The 16,592-nt window shown below is 46.7% G+C and overlaps 1 protein-coding gene across 1 annotated transcript in view; it reads right to left on the reverse strand.

Annotated features, from left to right (window-relative positions):
• DNAH1 (dynein axonemal heavy chain 1) overlaps nucleotides 1-16,592 on the reverse strand; it is a 106,487-nt gene that overhangs the window by 29,715 nt on the left and 60,180 nt on the right. The window contains exons 43-48 of the mRNA XM_088482037.1: nucleotides 11,352-11,512; nucleotides 7,597-7,754; nucleotides 6,097-6,270; nucleotides 4,662-4,840; nucleotides 1,860-2,090; nucleotides 400-596 (exon numbers count right to left, since the gene is read on the reverse strand). Of these exons, the coding sequence (XP_088338163.1) occupies nucleotides 400-596; nucleotides 1,860-2,090; nucleotides 4,662-4,840; nucleotides 6,097-6,270; nucleotides 7,597-7,754; nucleotides 11,352-11,512 (1,100 nt within the window). The remainder of the gene's footprint in view (nucleotides 1-399; nucleotides 597-1,859; nucleotides 2,091-4,661; nucleotides 4,841-6,096; nucleotides 6,271-7,596; nucleotides 7,755-11,351; nucleotides 11,513-16,592) is intronic.

A 16,592-nucleotide genomic window follows, 5' to 3' on the forward strand; every position in this document is an offset into this window, starting at 1 on the left:
AGGGCATTTTCCCCTTTGTATACCAATATGGTTTGTCCCTAAGCCTATCTGCTCCTTACTCTAAGTAAGGCCTCGATAAGGGGCGAAGCAGGGGCAGCTTTAGTGACACAACATGTGCCTCAATAATACCTCTCCCCATAGTCTTTTATATTTGAGACATTCTTTAATGCCCGGTCTGGGGTCATTAACGGCATCCGGCTTATCAGACTCAGCGCTGTGTGAGAAAAGGGTCCCAATGACAGATAACATAGGGTACAGCAGTTCCTTTGACACAATCACCTTCTCTTTCAGGTAATTTTATATATAGTGTAAGGTCATAAAGGTGATAAGAAAATGACAGCCATCCCCAGGACTGATACATAGTGACAGAATTATTAGGAGAGCTCTAATTGTCCTTACATGTGACTGGCGAGTCTGGTAAGAGACTGTCTGCCGCTTCCTCCCACCCCCAAGAGGAGAGCGTTGCCCAGCGGCTGGCGCAGGACACGGCTGATGCGACATACGTGCTGGATGGCATCAAGGAAAAGAACCAGCTTCATCTTTGTAGTATTTATCTGATTATAATCCTCCATGTAATCCTCCATCACCTGGAGGAGCTAAGAAAGAGACACAGCATTAACCATATATACAGGGCTCATTATATAGACACACAGATGTCACTTACGCAAAATCAACTTCGTAACAAGGTGCCCATGTTTGCAGAGACGTTTGCCCCAGCAGAGGCATTCCTCCCAATTTTCCCAATTTCACTGGGAGCGTCTGCAGTCACAGACCCCAGAAGCTTACCCGTAAATGGGCGGAGTTACACCCAAGAGTGGGCATTGCTGGGTGGAGTAGGGACCGGTTGGGGCAGATTTTGTATAAATACCGGGAGGGATATAGGACCTCATTCAGAGTCGGTCGTTGCGGCTGCACGGTCGTACGCCACCGATGTTCGCTAAACTGCGCATGTGTAAAGTTCGCAATGCGCGTGCGCAAACTAGCTGCTACGATCAGAAATTTCTCTCTCCTTGAACACAGCCAGGTCGGTAATTTGAGTGACAGGATGAGGCGTTTGTGGGTGGTAACAGGGGAAGGTGCTTGAAAACGGGGGAGTGGAGATCCGAACGCAGGCGTGCCTGATTATGCGAACAGCGTTTTATGTTAGTGCATAATTAACAAAGTAGTGTCATGGCACACGTGACATGGGAGCTTTGTACACTGACCTGATCGTAGTGCTTAAGAGAGGGTATGGTCAACCTTAAGCTCTACGACCTGTTCCGATGGTTCCCGATGGTCTCGATTAATCCTTATATGCCCGGAGATGACATGTAATGCGTACGAGAAGGGGGCGTATTTTTTTGTCTTACGGCCGCATCCTCCCCATGGTCGTCCAGCTACCAATCCGATATTAAGGACGCAACTTGCAAGTGCATCATTTGCATATCCGGACCCTTTTCCCTTACGACCGTGCGGCCGCAACGACCGACTCTGAATGAGGTCCATAGAGAGGAGACAATAGGCAGAATGATAATTTTCCTACTGGTTTGGAAACGGACTTTAGTTTCGCACCAGCTCCGAGCTGGTGTATTTCGGGCCCTATACAGAGGACGGAAGCCATTTAATGCCTCCATGTTGCACTTCGGTAGAGAAATGCATTTCCAGATATTCCCACCTTTCCTCACATCTCGGCTGAGTGCCGGGGGCAGGCGTGTACCGTCAAGTGTTGGAGGGTGGAAGAGTTGGCACCAGGGGCAGCCCAGAGTGATTTGCGCAGTGCACTGGACACGCTACATTATAGACAGACCAGGCTAGAGGGACAGTGAAGGGACCATGTAGATGTAATATCACAGTCAGAAGGTCTAGGACTTTCTCATTACCTTCTTCCGGTCCTCGATCGGCTGATAAGCTTTGACATCTGATCTGGAGGCCATAAAATCACCGTATAGTACGGGTTGCTGTGGTATCACCTCCTCAAAGCTGGCCCCCAATTCCTGCATCCTGCCCTTGATGAGATCATCAAACCAGCCACGGTCATCTCTGTTCACTAGCCGGTCCTGGAACACCCGGCACAATTCGTGGTACCACAACTTCAAGAGGCAAAACTTGTCCTACAAGAGAACCAGGGTAAAAGTGTAAGAGCGACACCGTTACACAGATGGCAGCTCTGGGCACCTAGTAACTGGTGCAGATAGAAGCATTGGATTGTGTTTGAGGGAGTTTACACGAGGAGACGGAACTTGGAGATCATCACCACCGAGGTAATGGTCAGCGCTCGTAAAGCTCCTGAATGACAGCCAACGCCAAGTCCGGATTCCACAGTGAGGTCGGACACCAGTAAGGGGAGGGTCACATACAGGCAGGGGTGGCAGCGCAGTACAAATTTCAAATACGGGAGCCACATAACTGCCAGTGACTCCTGGCTGGCGCTGTTTGGCAGTGAATGGAGTGGCAGTTGGAGTGGGCCCCCCTATTTGAATTTTGGACTGCGCTGTAGCCTCACCTCTCGAGCCGCAACTGTGTACAGACACCAACAATAAAATAAGTTGTGATTGATCTATAGAAAAAAAAGAGACAAAGGGGTCTCATTCACTAAGCCTCAGAGAGATACATTGGAGAAAGGTAAGTACCAACCAATCAGCTCCTAACTGTCAGTTATCAAACACAGCCTGTAAACTGACAGTTAGGAGCTGATTGACTGGTACTTATCTTTCTCCATTTATCTCTCTCCAAGGCTTAGTGAATAGAGACCCCTAAACCTTTACATTACAGGCGATGCTGCAGTTTACGGAGTAGAGTGGCGCTTTGCTACTGCGTGAGCACAAAACTCGTACTGCGCATATGTTACACTATGGGTACGCACAAAGGCGCTGTGGCGACTGAGGCGCATGGTATAGGAAATGTACTGGAAATGTGCTGGCCGTTCCGGTGACTGGGAAGTAGCAATTCAGATGCACAGGGGGGTATTCAATTAGGTGCGAAAAGTCAGGTTCTGCGGAAAAGTATCGCCGGTGATGTCATTTCGTCTGTCGAAAACTTTTCCCCGTATTCAATTCCAAAGGCTTTTCGCCGGTGCGGAAAATCAATGCATTGGACCAGGCGAAAAAGATTTGCCTATGAAACCTGTCAAAAAAATAGTGCAGAATTGAGGTTTTGGGGTGCAAACTTTGGGGAACCACCCAGCACCCTTGGGGCAGCCCCCAAAGGTAAACTGTGTTAAAAAAAAGTTTAAAAAATCCTTAAGAACACCCCAAAAAATGACTTTGAAAAAGGGGGTGAAAAAGTACAAAGTTGGGGGACAAACTTAAAAACTAGTGAAATAGACTCCAGGGATGCCCCAGGTGTTTTTAAGTTTATAGGTGTTTGCAGCAGATGGATTTTTTAAGTTTTTCCAAACTTCACTTTAGCAACTTCAAAATATGCTAGCCCCCATTTTCATGTACCCCAAATTTGCTGGGAATAGTTATTTTCTGCAAAAAACTACTAAATGCTATTCTTCACCACTTCTGCAAAGACGCTAATCAGCAGCTATTGAGAGCATTTAAGTACCCCAAATACCTTCAGTAGGGCTATTCGGGGGTATCTATAGTGATCCCCAATGTCAGTGCATCTTTTGGGGGGTGTCAGGCTGATTTCCCCAAATCTGACAGGAGTTTTCGCCAGGTCTGAATTCGTCGGGTTGCGTTTTAGCCGATTTTGAATTGAAAACGGGGATAAGCAGGGACGATGATGGCAGAAACTCCTGCATGCGAAAACTCCGGGACTTTTCGCACCTAATTGAATACTCCCCACAGAGATGGTCTTATGGGCACATTAAGGGAGTGTCACAAGTGTGTCGCTGAACTGGCTGCGTACACAGGGCCTGATTCAGACCCGCTTGCGAGCGCTATGCGCTCGCAAGCGGGTCGATGGACGGGCAGTGCGCACGCGCGGCCTGCGCACGAGCCCCGGAGCGAGCGAGAAATCACTCGCTCCGGCGCTCGCATCCAAAAAGGGCGGCTGTTGATGTTGATCGACAGCTCGCCCCGTTTGGTAGGCGGGTCGGGGGGGTGGCTGGCCAAACGGAGGCGTTCCCGAAGGAACTCCTGCCGTTTGGGGGCGGCTCCACTGACATCACGAGTGATGTCAGTGGTGAGCTTCCGGCTCTATTAGAGCCGGAAGCTCACTGAGGCTTGCGACGGACGAGACCCTACCACAAGGGTCTCGTCGCAAGCCCGATGGTCGCGACCATCATCTGGCCGCTCACTAAAATTGTGGGTGGTCAGCTTAGCGAGCGGCCAGGAAGCCGAACAAAAAAAAGACATACGGCCTCCCTGATTCAGAGCGAGCGCTCGCTTTTTGCGAGCGGCTCTGAATCAGGCCCACAGACGCTAAATTGCTCACGTAGGAGGCCATACTCAGACGGAGCATCTGCACCAACCCTAGGGCAGGTGCAAGTTCGGGTGGTGCCGCAACAAGCAATATTACAGATGCACAAAGCGGGCGTCCCATTCCTTACACAGTCAGACGCACATACTTACGCCAGGGGAAGGGCTGATACTAGCATTAGCATAAAGTCGCCAATGCTACTACGGCAAAAGATGCTAAACCCGACCTGTTTCTGAGTTGTGCGCTGCTGTGACCGCTGAAGCGGTCTATAGGTCTATAGGAAGAATGTTCTATTACCCTGGTGAAACACTCACCTCCATTCTAGCCGATTCAGCCATTAACATTCCCTGGAAGACCTTGGACAGGTCTCGGAGGTTGAATGTGTAGTGAGACTTTGCCGGGGTGGGGAGCAGCTGCGATGTAATTGTGTTATACACTTTAATTGTAGCATCAACCAGCTGCTCGGTCAGGTGCTGAACAGCCGATGCCCTGGCTGCAAGGAAAGAGAGCAGAGAGGTTTAGTCTAAGGGCAGGAACATAACTATAGTGTGTGCTGTTACTATGGGCCCCATGGCTTCAGCTCACATCGGGACCAGTACGGAATGTTGTGATAAGAACAGGTGACATTGTATCAGATACAAAAAGGTACAGTCTACAAACTACTTGCCACAATACTAGTGTGTAATACAATAGATCATGACCAGTAGTTTGTAAACTGTCCCTATTTATCAGCCCGCTGCCCCTCTTCCTAGCAGAAGCTCCGGGGAACTGCTACATGCAGCCATATTTCCCGCGGTTCTGTAATTACCCGTTTAGTTTGCCAGTTTAAAATGTTAGCGGAGGAGTAGTAGTGACCGTGAGAACCAATCACAAGCCACAATTTTTTGATTGTGGCTTGTGATTGGCCCTCCCAGTCACAACTTCTTCACCTCACTGGACAATTGACCCTGGGGCTGTAAGAGAAGCGGAGGATCCTGGAAAAAGCAGCCGTCTTGTGCAGCCCCCGGGGTCCTGGCTGGGGTGAGGGGCACATTAGTAAATCATTTTCTTGTGGGGTAGAAAAGCCCTAGACTGAGAGTTGCCAACCTTTTAAAATACGTTACAAGAACATTTAGCAGCTAAGCCAGTGCACTGGGACAAGCCATGTGCTTTATTGTTACAGGGGACTCTGGAGGGTAGGTAGTCTTTATGTCGACAGTCATCATGATCTGCGTGTCAATATGGTTATTATGTTGACAGTGAAAATACAGACATTCATAATGCTGACTTGGTCATTAGGTCGAGAGCCAGTATGTCGACAGTTTATGTTACTGTTAGGGTAGGGTTAGGGCTCAAACACCCTAAGTCGGCATGCCGACTGTCAACAATACGATCATGAGTAGCTGACTCATCTAACTGGAAAACACTCAATAATTCTGAACGTACTTCAACATATAACTCAAATTCAGTGTTCACATATTCTTCTATGATACGGTCATCTATATAACATGATCTTGATGACAGTTATCCGGGAAATACTGAATAGGGTGAAGAATACAGAATTTATTGATGTTTTAGTGTATTCAGGCTGCAGTAACACTTGGCTGATGGTGCTGCATACATTACTAGGACCTATAGCAGAATTGGTGCACAAACGTGACCGCAATAAGATGCTGTGACCATCACATACATTATAACTACCTGACTCCCCCCAGAACCATTACTAACCCCCCTCCCCCCTTTACATCATCCCCTCCCCCAGCTACTCACCCATCCAGCTGCCCAGGATGGTGGAGAAGATTCTGCCCTTGCTGCTGTCTTCCATCTCAGTAAAGGACAAGTAATTGAAGTGGCGGGTGAGCCGAGGCGACACCGGATTCCTGCCCCCTCCAGGAGGTCCCATGGCGCACAGGAAATTAATATCCACTAATTGCTTGAAGACCCCTATCAGAGAAACCAGAAGGACGTGAAATCCTGGCTGCGCTCTGCTATCTGAGGACATAGGGCCTGATTTAGGTTGGATCGCAACTGCGATTATGCACGCAGTCTAACTGCGATAGTATGCTAATCCACTGCGATCGCTATACCGTCACAGCACAACATAAGGACGCCCACCTTACCTTACACACATCTGTAATACTGCAAAACCATCGGTAACATCGGGTAACATCGCAGCCTCACGCACACTGGTACAAGCTCTGACCTTACTCAGGAATTGCCAACCTTCCGGTACGCAGTGAGTGCTCAGGCTGCGTATGGCATTGCAGTGGATAATTTATGCACACCCCTGCAACGGCGTTCAGAGGCACTGGCACGCCTGCATTTCGCCAACTACCCCACCCACAAACAGTCCTTCCTGTCATTCACTCTGCGATGGGCCTGCGTAGTCACTGCGATCTCAGTCCCGATCACAGTGGCCGGTTCGCGCACTGCGATACTTACGCATAACTCAGCAATCGGCTGATAGCGTGCGTAATCGCAGTTACGATCCAACCTGAATCAGACCCAGTGCCCACTACAGGCGTCACAAGGCCGTATAGCAGAATCACAGCAGACTCCTCAGATCCATGACACAAAGGTGAGTACAGCCCAGGTTTTCTGGCTGAGGCTGGGATCTGAGCAATCACTGGTCATGTGGAGGGTGGAATCTATTTACCAGTCATTTGGCCTGATTAAGAGATGGAGGCTGTGCCGCAACTGAGCGATGTTGTGCATTCGCAAAAGTTTAAAAATCCCTCACTGCACAGGCGCCAACCAATGTGAGTGATGCCGTTTCGCAATTACATACGGCATCGCTAAGACCTGAGAAGGGGCTTGCCATCCCTGGGACCGTGTCAGCGTAGAGACTGGGAGATGATCTAAAGTGATCGGGAAAAAGGGACCGTTTCATGGCCGTGTTATGGGAGTGTCACAGGCGGCGTGTCTGGGAACACTGCTGCGTTCCGCCTCGCAAATCTGCAGCCTCGGAGGCCATGTTTAGTTGGATTAGAGGGGAGTTATGTACCGAGGAGATCATTTATTCCTGTATAATTAATACCCGCCCATTCCTCAGACGTTTAGCACAGGCCTGGCCAACCTGTGGCTCTCCAGCTGTTGTGAAACTACACATCCCAGCATGCCTTGCCACAGTTTTGCTATTAGGGAATGCTAACATTCTGGCAGGGCATGCTGGGATGTGTAGTTTCACAACAGCTGGAGAGCCACACATTGGCCAGGCCTGGTTTAGCAGATCGCCCCTATACAGTCTGTACATGTCACCGTGGTACATACCTATCTGCTTGCGGTCATACCATCCCCCATGGTCCATCCACTGTCTCAGCAGCTCAATAGGCGGCTGCGCGCCGTATGTCTCCAGCGCTGGCATGTTCATGTCGTCAATAAAAAAGATGAAGTAACGTCCAAGAGGTGGCCCGAACACCCCCTTCCTCCTGTAAGTACATAGATGTCACATATGATCTGTCTCCGACCTTACTGTGCCAGCCTGTCCCAATAGAGTGTGAGCTCTGTGGACAATACTGATGTTTGAAATTCCGAGATCATTACTGTGTATAGGCCTATGCATATTTGTGTTGTGCTCGCTCCATACTGCCATATTTATGTGAACGTCACACAGCTGGTCTGTGACATTCCTGCACAATGCCATATAGCACTGAGGTTGGGGGTTCGATTCCCACCATGGCACTACCTGTGCAGAGTTTGTATATTCTCCCTGTGCTTGCGTGGGTTTCCCCCGTTTACCTCCCCCACTCCAAAAATACACTGGTAGGTTAATTGGCTCCCAACAAAAATTATTCCTAGTGTGTATGTGTGTGCATGTGGTAGGAAATATAGAGTGTAAGCTCCACTGGGGCAGGGACTGATGTGAATGGCCGAATATTCTCTGTAAAGTGCTGCGGAATATGTGTGTGCGCTATATAAATTACAGGTAATAATAATAATATAGGCTTAAGATGCTGACACGGTTTTGCTTTTTGCACTTTATTAAATAACTACAGTTGAGTCTCCCATATCAAAATATTCCGAAATACAGAATAATTTTGGCATGACTGAGATAATGAAACCTTTGATTTTTGATGGTTCAATGCACACAAACTTTGTTACAGGCACAAAATTCTTAAAACTAATGTATAAAATGACCTATAGGCTGTGTGTATAAGGTGTATATGACACAAATGAATTTCATGTATGTACACACACTTTGTTTGAAAATATTGTATAAAATTACCTTCAGGCTGTGGGGGTCATTCAGACCCGCTCGCGAGCAAAGTTCGCTCGCTAGCGGGTCGATGTTGTGAGAATGCGCATGCGCACGACGGAGGGAGCTCCGTCGTGCGCATGCGCGAGACCCGGACTGCGACAGCCAAGCTGTCGCTCCGTGTCTCGCACCAAAAGGGGCGTGCTGTCGATGGTGACTGACAGCACGCCCCTTTGGTGGGCGTGCCGGGGGCGTGGCTGCCAGACGGAGGCGTTCCCATGGGAATGCCTACCGTCTGAAGCCGGCCCCACTGACATCAGTAATGTGTCAGTGGGAGTGATTTTGGCTCTGATAGAGCCAAAATCACTCCTGGGCTTGCGGCAGCGAGACCCTACCGCAGGGTCTCGACGCAAGCCCGATGGTCGCGATGGTCAAAGACCATCGTGACCATCTTTTTGGCGCTCGCATATGCTGTGGGTGGTCACCCATAGCTATGCGAGCGGCCAGGAGGACGCTCCATTTTCAGGTAGGAGGGCCCTGATTCAGAGCGAGCGCTCTGGTCAGAGCGTTCAGCTCTGAATCAGGCCCTGTGTGTATAAGGTGTATATAAATCATAAATGCATTCTGTGTTTAGATTTGGGCCCTATACCTAAGACATTTCAATGTGGTATGTAATTATTCCAAAATACGGAATATTCCGATATCCAAAATACCTCTGGTCCCAAGCATTTTGGATATGGGAAACTCAACCGTATTAAGTTACCAAACCTAGTTTTATTATAAAGTGATATATTTAAGTCACAGAGTTTTATGACAACCACCTTAATTTTCTATCAACTACTGCAAAGATATTATAAATGAAGGATGTATAATTATTTATACAGTGTACGAGCTGCACGGACCAAATCTATGGATTGTAGGGTGAATGTTCCCCAGGAAGGATAAGAAGACCCCAGGACGGTCCCCACCTCAGCTGGTTCCTGGATCTCAGACTTATTACTCAGCTAGTGCGCGATCAGGCATTATAGGCAGTACATGGGCTATGGGCCTGATTCTGACCCGCTCGCGAGCGCTGAGCGCACGCAAGCGGGTCGATGGTGCCCTAGTGCGCATGACGGAGGGAGCTCCGTCGTGCGCATGCGCGAGACCCAAATAACGACGGGGTAGCTGTCGTTATGGGTCTCGCACCAAAGGGTTTGGTGGGCGTGCCGGGGGCGTGGCTGCCAGACGGAGGCGTTCCCATGGGAACGCCTACCGTCTGGGGCCGGCCCCACAGACATCACTAGTGATGTCAGTGGGAGTGAGTTTGGCTCTGATAGAGCCAAAATCACTCCTGGGCTTGCGGTCACCGAGACCCTACCGCAGGGTCTCGTCGCAAGCCCGATGGTCGCGATGGTCTTGACCATCGTGACCATCATCATGGACGCTCGCATAAGCTGTGGGTGGTAACCCACAGCTATGCGAGCGGCCAGGAGGCCGCTCCAATAAGAGGTAGGAGGGCCCTGATTCAGAGCGAGCGCTCTGGTCAGAGCGTCCAGCTCTGAATCAGGCCCAATGTGTGATCTCAGGGCTGGGGCAATGCAGTCTGCAGGGTGAGCATCACAGGGGGACCTGAACTGGCCGCTGCATTCACTGCTGCGACTGTGACAGACAGGCTGAGGCAGTCACTGCGGCAGTGTCATGGGCGGGCCTGGCAAGGCTAACTAAGGGGTGGTCCGGGCGGCCGCGGACATAACTTACATTTAAATTCAGGCAGATTGGCGATCTGGCTAATGGGTGGTCCAGACTCCAAACCCCATTAGTCAGATCGCCGATCCACCTGAATTTATGTCCGTGGCCGCCCGTTCAGGAACTGATGTCATTGCGCGGCATTGCCCACCCATGAGCGGGAGGAGCTCGTTCGTTCCCCTGCCTTGTTAAGTTATAATAAGCAGCGCCACTGCCAGCAATAGCATGTAGGATGTACACGGTAACACTGCGCGTGCACACCACACCGAGAGACAGCTAGCAGCTGCCTGTCCCTGACGGAGGTGAGGTTGGCACAAACTTATAGTTTGCCGGGGGGCACTGAACACCCTAGCACCGGCCCTGTGTGATCTGTTGGGGCTTTGAAGGTTTAATATGATCAAAGCCATAAAACAGGGATTTTGTGCACAAAAAAAGCAGCTGGTGTAGCGTAAATAGCGCAGTTTCGCTCTTCGCCTGCACAGAACAGTGGGTGCAGGCGTATGTGCAATAAGGGCATGCCGCGTGTTACTGCAATAATGAACAGGTGCAGATCGGCCTCTCCCAGCCGAATTAGCCGAGGTCAGGACAGGTGCAAATAGCAGATGAGGACAATGACAGCGGCTGAACTAGTCACCCGTTGGTGATTGGCTGTTTGAGAATGCACCACTCATACCGATCGGTGCTTCCTTTGTTACATGGCCATATATTATACTTTCCTGCTTCTTTTTAGGTAAATTTGGGCTTTTTCCCATACACTTGAGATGGGGAATTGTTTATGTTGTATTCGATTGTTATTTTTAATTAATTTGCTGCCTAACACACTAATTTGTTACACATAAATGATTTAAAGCCTAGGTGTAAGTGGTAGGTAAGTGCCTGTGATGTGTGTCTGGCGTAAAGCTGGTGCAAAGGCTGCGGATGCTGGTAATTGCCGCAATTGCGCCTTCTTCAGTGAACCAAAACGCGCCTGCATTTTGGAACACAATTAGCAGTCCCTATGTGTGCACGTTGCGGTATGTCCTGCTCTCCTATGTATATTATCAGGGTGCTCCCCGATTACCACCCAAGCTCCCCGTTCCGTCAGCCGCCTTGGGCTCCTTGCCTTTTGTCCAGTTTGCTGTCTATGAGATCTTGTGTTTGATTGGCTGATGTCCGCGCAGAGAACATAAGGAAGTGACTGAGGTATTCCAGTGGCATGTTCTTCAGGAGCTTGTCGGAGATGGTCAGCGTCTTCCCTGTACCCGTGGGACCCACACACAGAACCTGCGGACAAAGTCAATGACGCGAGTTCAAAATAGCCACAAATGTTATATATCTGCAGACTAACGCCACTTGGCTGGGCGAATCCTCTGCCAGGGGTCTCCCTCCACATCCCACCGCATCTTCTTGCTGATTTCATTAGATTTAAACACAGTAGCGGGAAAGTGTGTAATCGTCACTCAGTTCAAGCGCAATGACGCTGGGATAGTTACACGGAGCAGAGGGCCTGACATACATACAGGACTCACAACGGCCAGCCAAGATGGCAGCAGCTTCGGTTACAGAGGGTATATAGACAATGCTGATAAATAGGGTCGGATAGGGCTTATTGTGGGGGAAATAATTGATATATACAGTATATCTGGGAACAGCTGTAAAAACAAGTGCGGATGGGGCGGCATTAAACAATCCCCAAATCAGACCGGACTCTTCTCCAATTTTATACATTTACCTTATTGATTGTGACCGATGTACTGAGATTCACTTATATATGTACTGGTCATTTTATAGTGACCGATGTATTAACATTCACTTATATATGTACTGGTCATTTTATTGTGACCGATGTACTGACATTCACTTATATATGTACTGGTCATTTTATAGTGACCGATGCACTGACATTCACTTATATATGTACTGGTCATTTTATAGTGACCGATGTACTGACATTCACTTATATATGTACTGGTCATTTTATAGTGATCGATGTACTGACATTCACTTATATATGTACTGGTCATTTTATAGTGACCGATGTACTGACATTCACTTATATATGTGCTGGTCATTTTATAGTGACCGATGTACTGACATTCACTAATATATGTGCTGGTCATTTTATAGTGACCGATGCACTGACATTCACTTATATATGTACTGGTCATTTTATAGTGACCGATGTACTGACATTCACTTATATATGTACTGGTCATTTTATAGTGACCGATGTACTGACATTCACTTATATATGTACTGGTCATTTTATAGTGACCGATGTACTGACATTCACTTATATATGTACTGGTCATTTTATAGTGACCGACGTACTGACATTCACTTATATATGTACTGGTCATTTTATAGTGACTGATGTACTGACATTCACTTATATATGTACTGGTCATTTTATTGTGACCAATGTACTGACATTCACTTATATATGTACTGGTCATTTTATAGTGACCGATGTACTGACATTCACTTATATATGTACTGGTCATTTTATAGTGACCGATGTACTGACATTCACTAATATATGTACTGGTCATTTTATAGTGACCGATGTACTGACATTCACTTATATATGTACTGGTCATTTTATAGTGACCGATGTACTGACATTCACTTATATATGTACTGGTCATTTTATTGTGACCGATGCACTGACATTCACTTATATATGTACTGGTTATTTTATTGTGACCGATGTACTGACATTCACTTATATATGTACTGGTCATTTTATAGTGACCGATGTACTGACATTCACTTATATATGTACTGGTCATTTTATTGTGACCGATGTACTGACATTCACTTATATATGTACTGGTCATTTTATTGTGACCGATGTACTGACATTCACTTATATATGTACTGGTCATTTTATTGTGACCGATGTACTGACATTCACTTATATATGTACTGGTCATTTTATAGTGACCGATGTACTGACTTTCACTTATATATGTACTGGTCATTTTATTGTGACCGATGTACTGACATTCACTTATATATGTACTGGTCATTTTATAGTGACCGATGTACTGACATTCACTTATATATGTACTGGTCATTTTATAGTGACCGATGTACTGACATTCACTTATATATGTACTGGTCATTTTATAGTGACCGATGTACTGACATTCACTTATATATGTACTGGTCATTTTATTGTGACCGATGTACTGACATTCACTTATATATGTACTGGTCATTTTATAGTGACCGATGTACTGACTTTCACTTATATATGTACTGGTCATTTTATAGTGACCGATGTACTGACATTCACTTATATATGTACTGGTCATTTTATAGTGACCGATGTACTGACATTCACTTATATATGTACTGGTCATTTTATTGTGACCGATGTACTGACATTCACTTATATATGTACTGGTCATTTTATAGTGACCAATGTACTGACATTCACTTATATATGTACTGGTCATTTTATTGTGACCGATGTACTGACATTCACTTATATATGTACTGGTCATTTTATTGTGACCGATGTACTGACATTCACTTATATATGTACTGGTCATTTTATAGTGACCGATGTACTGACATTCACTTATATATGTACTGGTCATTTTATAGTGACCGATGTACTGACATTCACTTATATATGTACTGGTCATTTTATAGTGACCGATGTACTGACATTCACTTACGGTATATATGTACTGGTCATTTTATTGTGACCGATGTACTGACATTCACTTATATATGTACTGGTCATTTTATAGTGACCGATGTACTGACATTCACTTATATATGTACTGGTCATTTTATTGTGACCGATGTACTGACATTCACTTATATATGTACTGGTCATTTTATAGTGACCGATGTACTGACATTCACTTATATATGTACTGGTCATTTTATTGTGACCGATGTACTGACATTCACTTATTTATGTACTGGTCATTTTATAGTGACCGATGTACTGACATTCACTTATATATGTACTGGTCATTTTATTGTGACCGATGTACTGACATTCACTTATATATGCACTGGTAATTTTATAGTGACCGATGTACTGACATTCACTGATATATGTACTGGTCATTTTATAGTGACCGATGTACTGACATTCACTTATATATGTACTGGTCATTTTATTGTGACCGATGTACTGACATTCACTTATATATGTACTGGTCATTTTAGAGTGACCGATGTACTGACATTCACTTATATATGTACTGGTCATTTTATTGTGACCGATGTACTGACATTCACTTATTTATGTACTGGTCATTTTATAGTGACCGATGTACTGACATTCACTTATATATGTACTGGTCATTTTATTGTGACCGATGTACTGACATTCACTTATATATGCACTGGTAATTTTATAGTGACCGATGTACTGACATTCACTGATATATGTACTGGTCATTTTATAGTGACCGATGTACTGACATTCACTTATATATGTACTGGTCATTTTATTGTGACCGATGTACTGACATTCACTTATATATGTACTGGTCATTTTAGAGTGACCGATGTACTGACATTCACTTATATACAGTATGTACTGGTCATTTTATTGTCAATGCTCATTTAGAAACGTCACACAGGATCGCACGGTGGACGACTAAGCCCATTATAATCAAACATTGCGCTATTCCTACTGCTATCTCTATATTAATAGCAGAAGGACGACTTTTATAAGCGACATATTTCTTTGATGCCGTTGTCTGAGCACATCATATACCAAACTACAGGTCTTTGGGTCTGATTCATTACAGATCTCGTATGCGATTGCAGCTCGGATTACGCACGGAGGTCTGCTGCGTAAATATGCTAATGCCTGTAATCGCAAAGCCAGCATAGAGACGGTCACTACCGCTATCTCATATCCATAAGGCCTTGCAGTCCTGCGTAAATATCGGTAACATCTGGTAACATCGGCCTCTCACGCACAATTACAACAGCCCTGACCTTACTCAGACATTACTAACCTCATTGCATGCAGTGCGTACAGAAGCTGCGTATGCCGTCGCAGTGGCTAATGTATGCATGCCCATGCAACAGCGTTCAAATGGACAGGCACGCTTGCGTTTCTCCGACCACTCCCCCGTCATAACCCCCAATTGCAGACGTCCCGTCCCTCTGTCTGCGCTGGCTTTCTTTCTGCGTGCGTGACCGTAGAGTGATCGCAATGCTACTTCATGCACTGCGAAGCATACGCATGCGCAGTAGGCACCATTGGCCGATCTGTGTACGCCGTTGCAGTTGCGATCTGTAATGAATCAGGCCCTTGGTCCGTAGATTTGCAAAAAATATTGGCGTTGTAGTTGGTTGCTTAGTTTCGAGTTATGTGGCAACACGTCCGCCCCGCTATTTACAATGCATCACCATAGTGCTCTGGAAAACTGGATGACCTGGAACACGTGAAATGCTGGGCGGTCTGGAAACTGTGTTAGTTAAGCCCCTTTCACATCACAATGATGGGTCGCACCTGGGATTTTGTACACGGGTCCATCCCGGGTGCGACCCTTTTCAGATTGGCGGCCCTCCATGACGTGCTGAGCCTGCGCTTGGAGCAGAGATCATCTCCAAGCGCCTGTTCTTCCTATGCTGTGAAAGGGACCCGGGTCGCATCGACCCAGGTTTCCCGTTCACACTGCATAGTGAGCCGGGTTGAATCCGTTATATCAACCTGGCCCTTTCACACTGCACAGTAACCCGGGTTGCTGCGCGTTCACGTGCAATAACTCGGGTTATTGCTGGCAGTGTGAAAGGGGTATTACTGAACTCTCCCTGTGCACCTGCTGGATGACCTGGAACATGTGATCTGCTGGGTGCTCTGGAAACTGTGACAGTTACTGAACTCTCCCTGTGCACCTGCTGGATGACCTGGAACGGGTTGGGTATGAAATACCGGCAGTCGGGATGCCAGCTGTCAAATATACCGACAGCGCCATCCCAATGCTCAGTATCCTGACAGGAGTACGTAAGTATCCTAACCTCCCCCTTTCTGCCTCTAAACCTAACCCTCCCCTCTTGCACCCTAACCCTCCACACTCCGCACACTAACCCTAACCCTCCCTGTTAGCACTTAAAACTAAACCTCCCCCCTTGGTGCCTGAACATATATATATGTTATTATATATACCTGCTGCCATGATAGGGAATAATCAAACATATGACATTATATATACCCACTGACATTCTAAAGCATAATCAGACACATCTCATTACATATACCCGCTGACGTAATAGGGAATAATCATACACGTCATTATATATACCCGCTCACGTAATAGGGAATAATAAGACACATGACATTATATATACCCGCTGACGTGATAGGGAATAATGAGAC

The sequence above is a fragment of the Taudactylus pleione genome, unplaced genomic scaffold (assembly GCF_031769625.1).
Source record: "Taudactylus pleione unplaced genomic scaffold, aTauple2 ptg000281l, whole genome shotgun sequence".
NCBI lineage: Eukaryota > Metazoa > Chordata > Amphibia > Anura > Myobatrachidae > Taudactylus > Taudactylus pleione.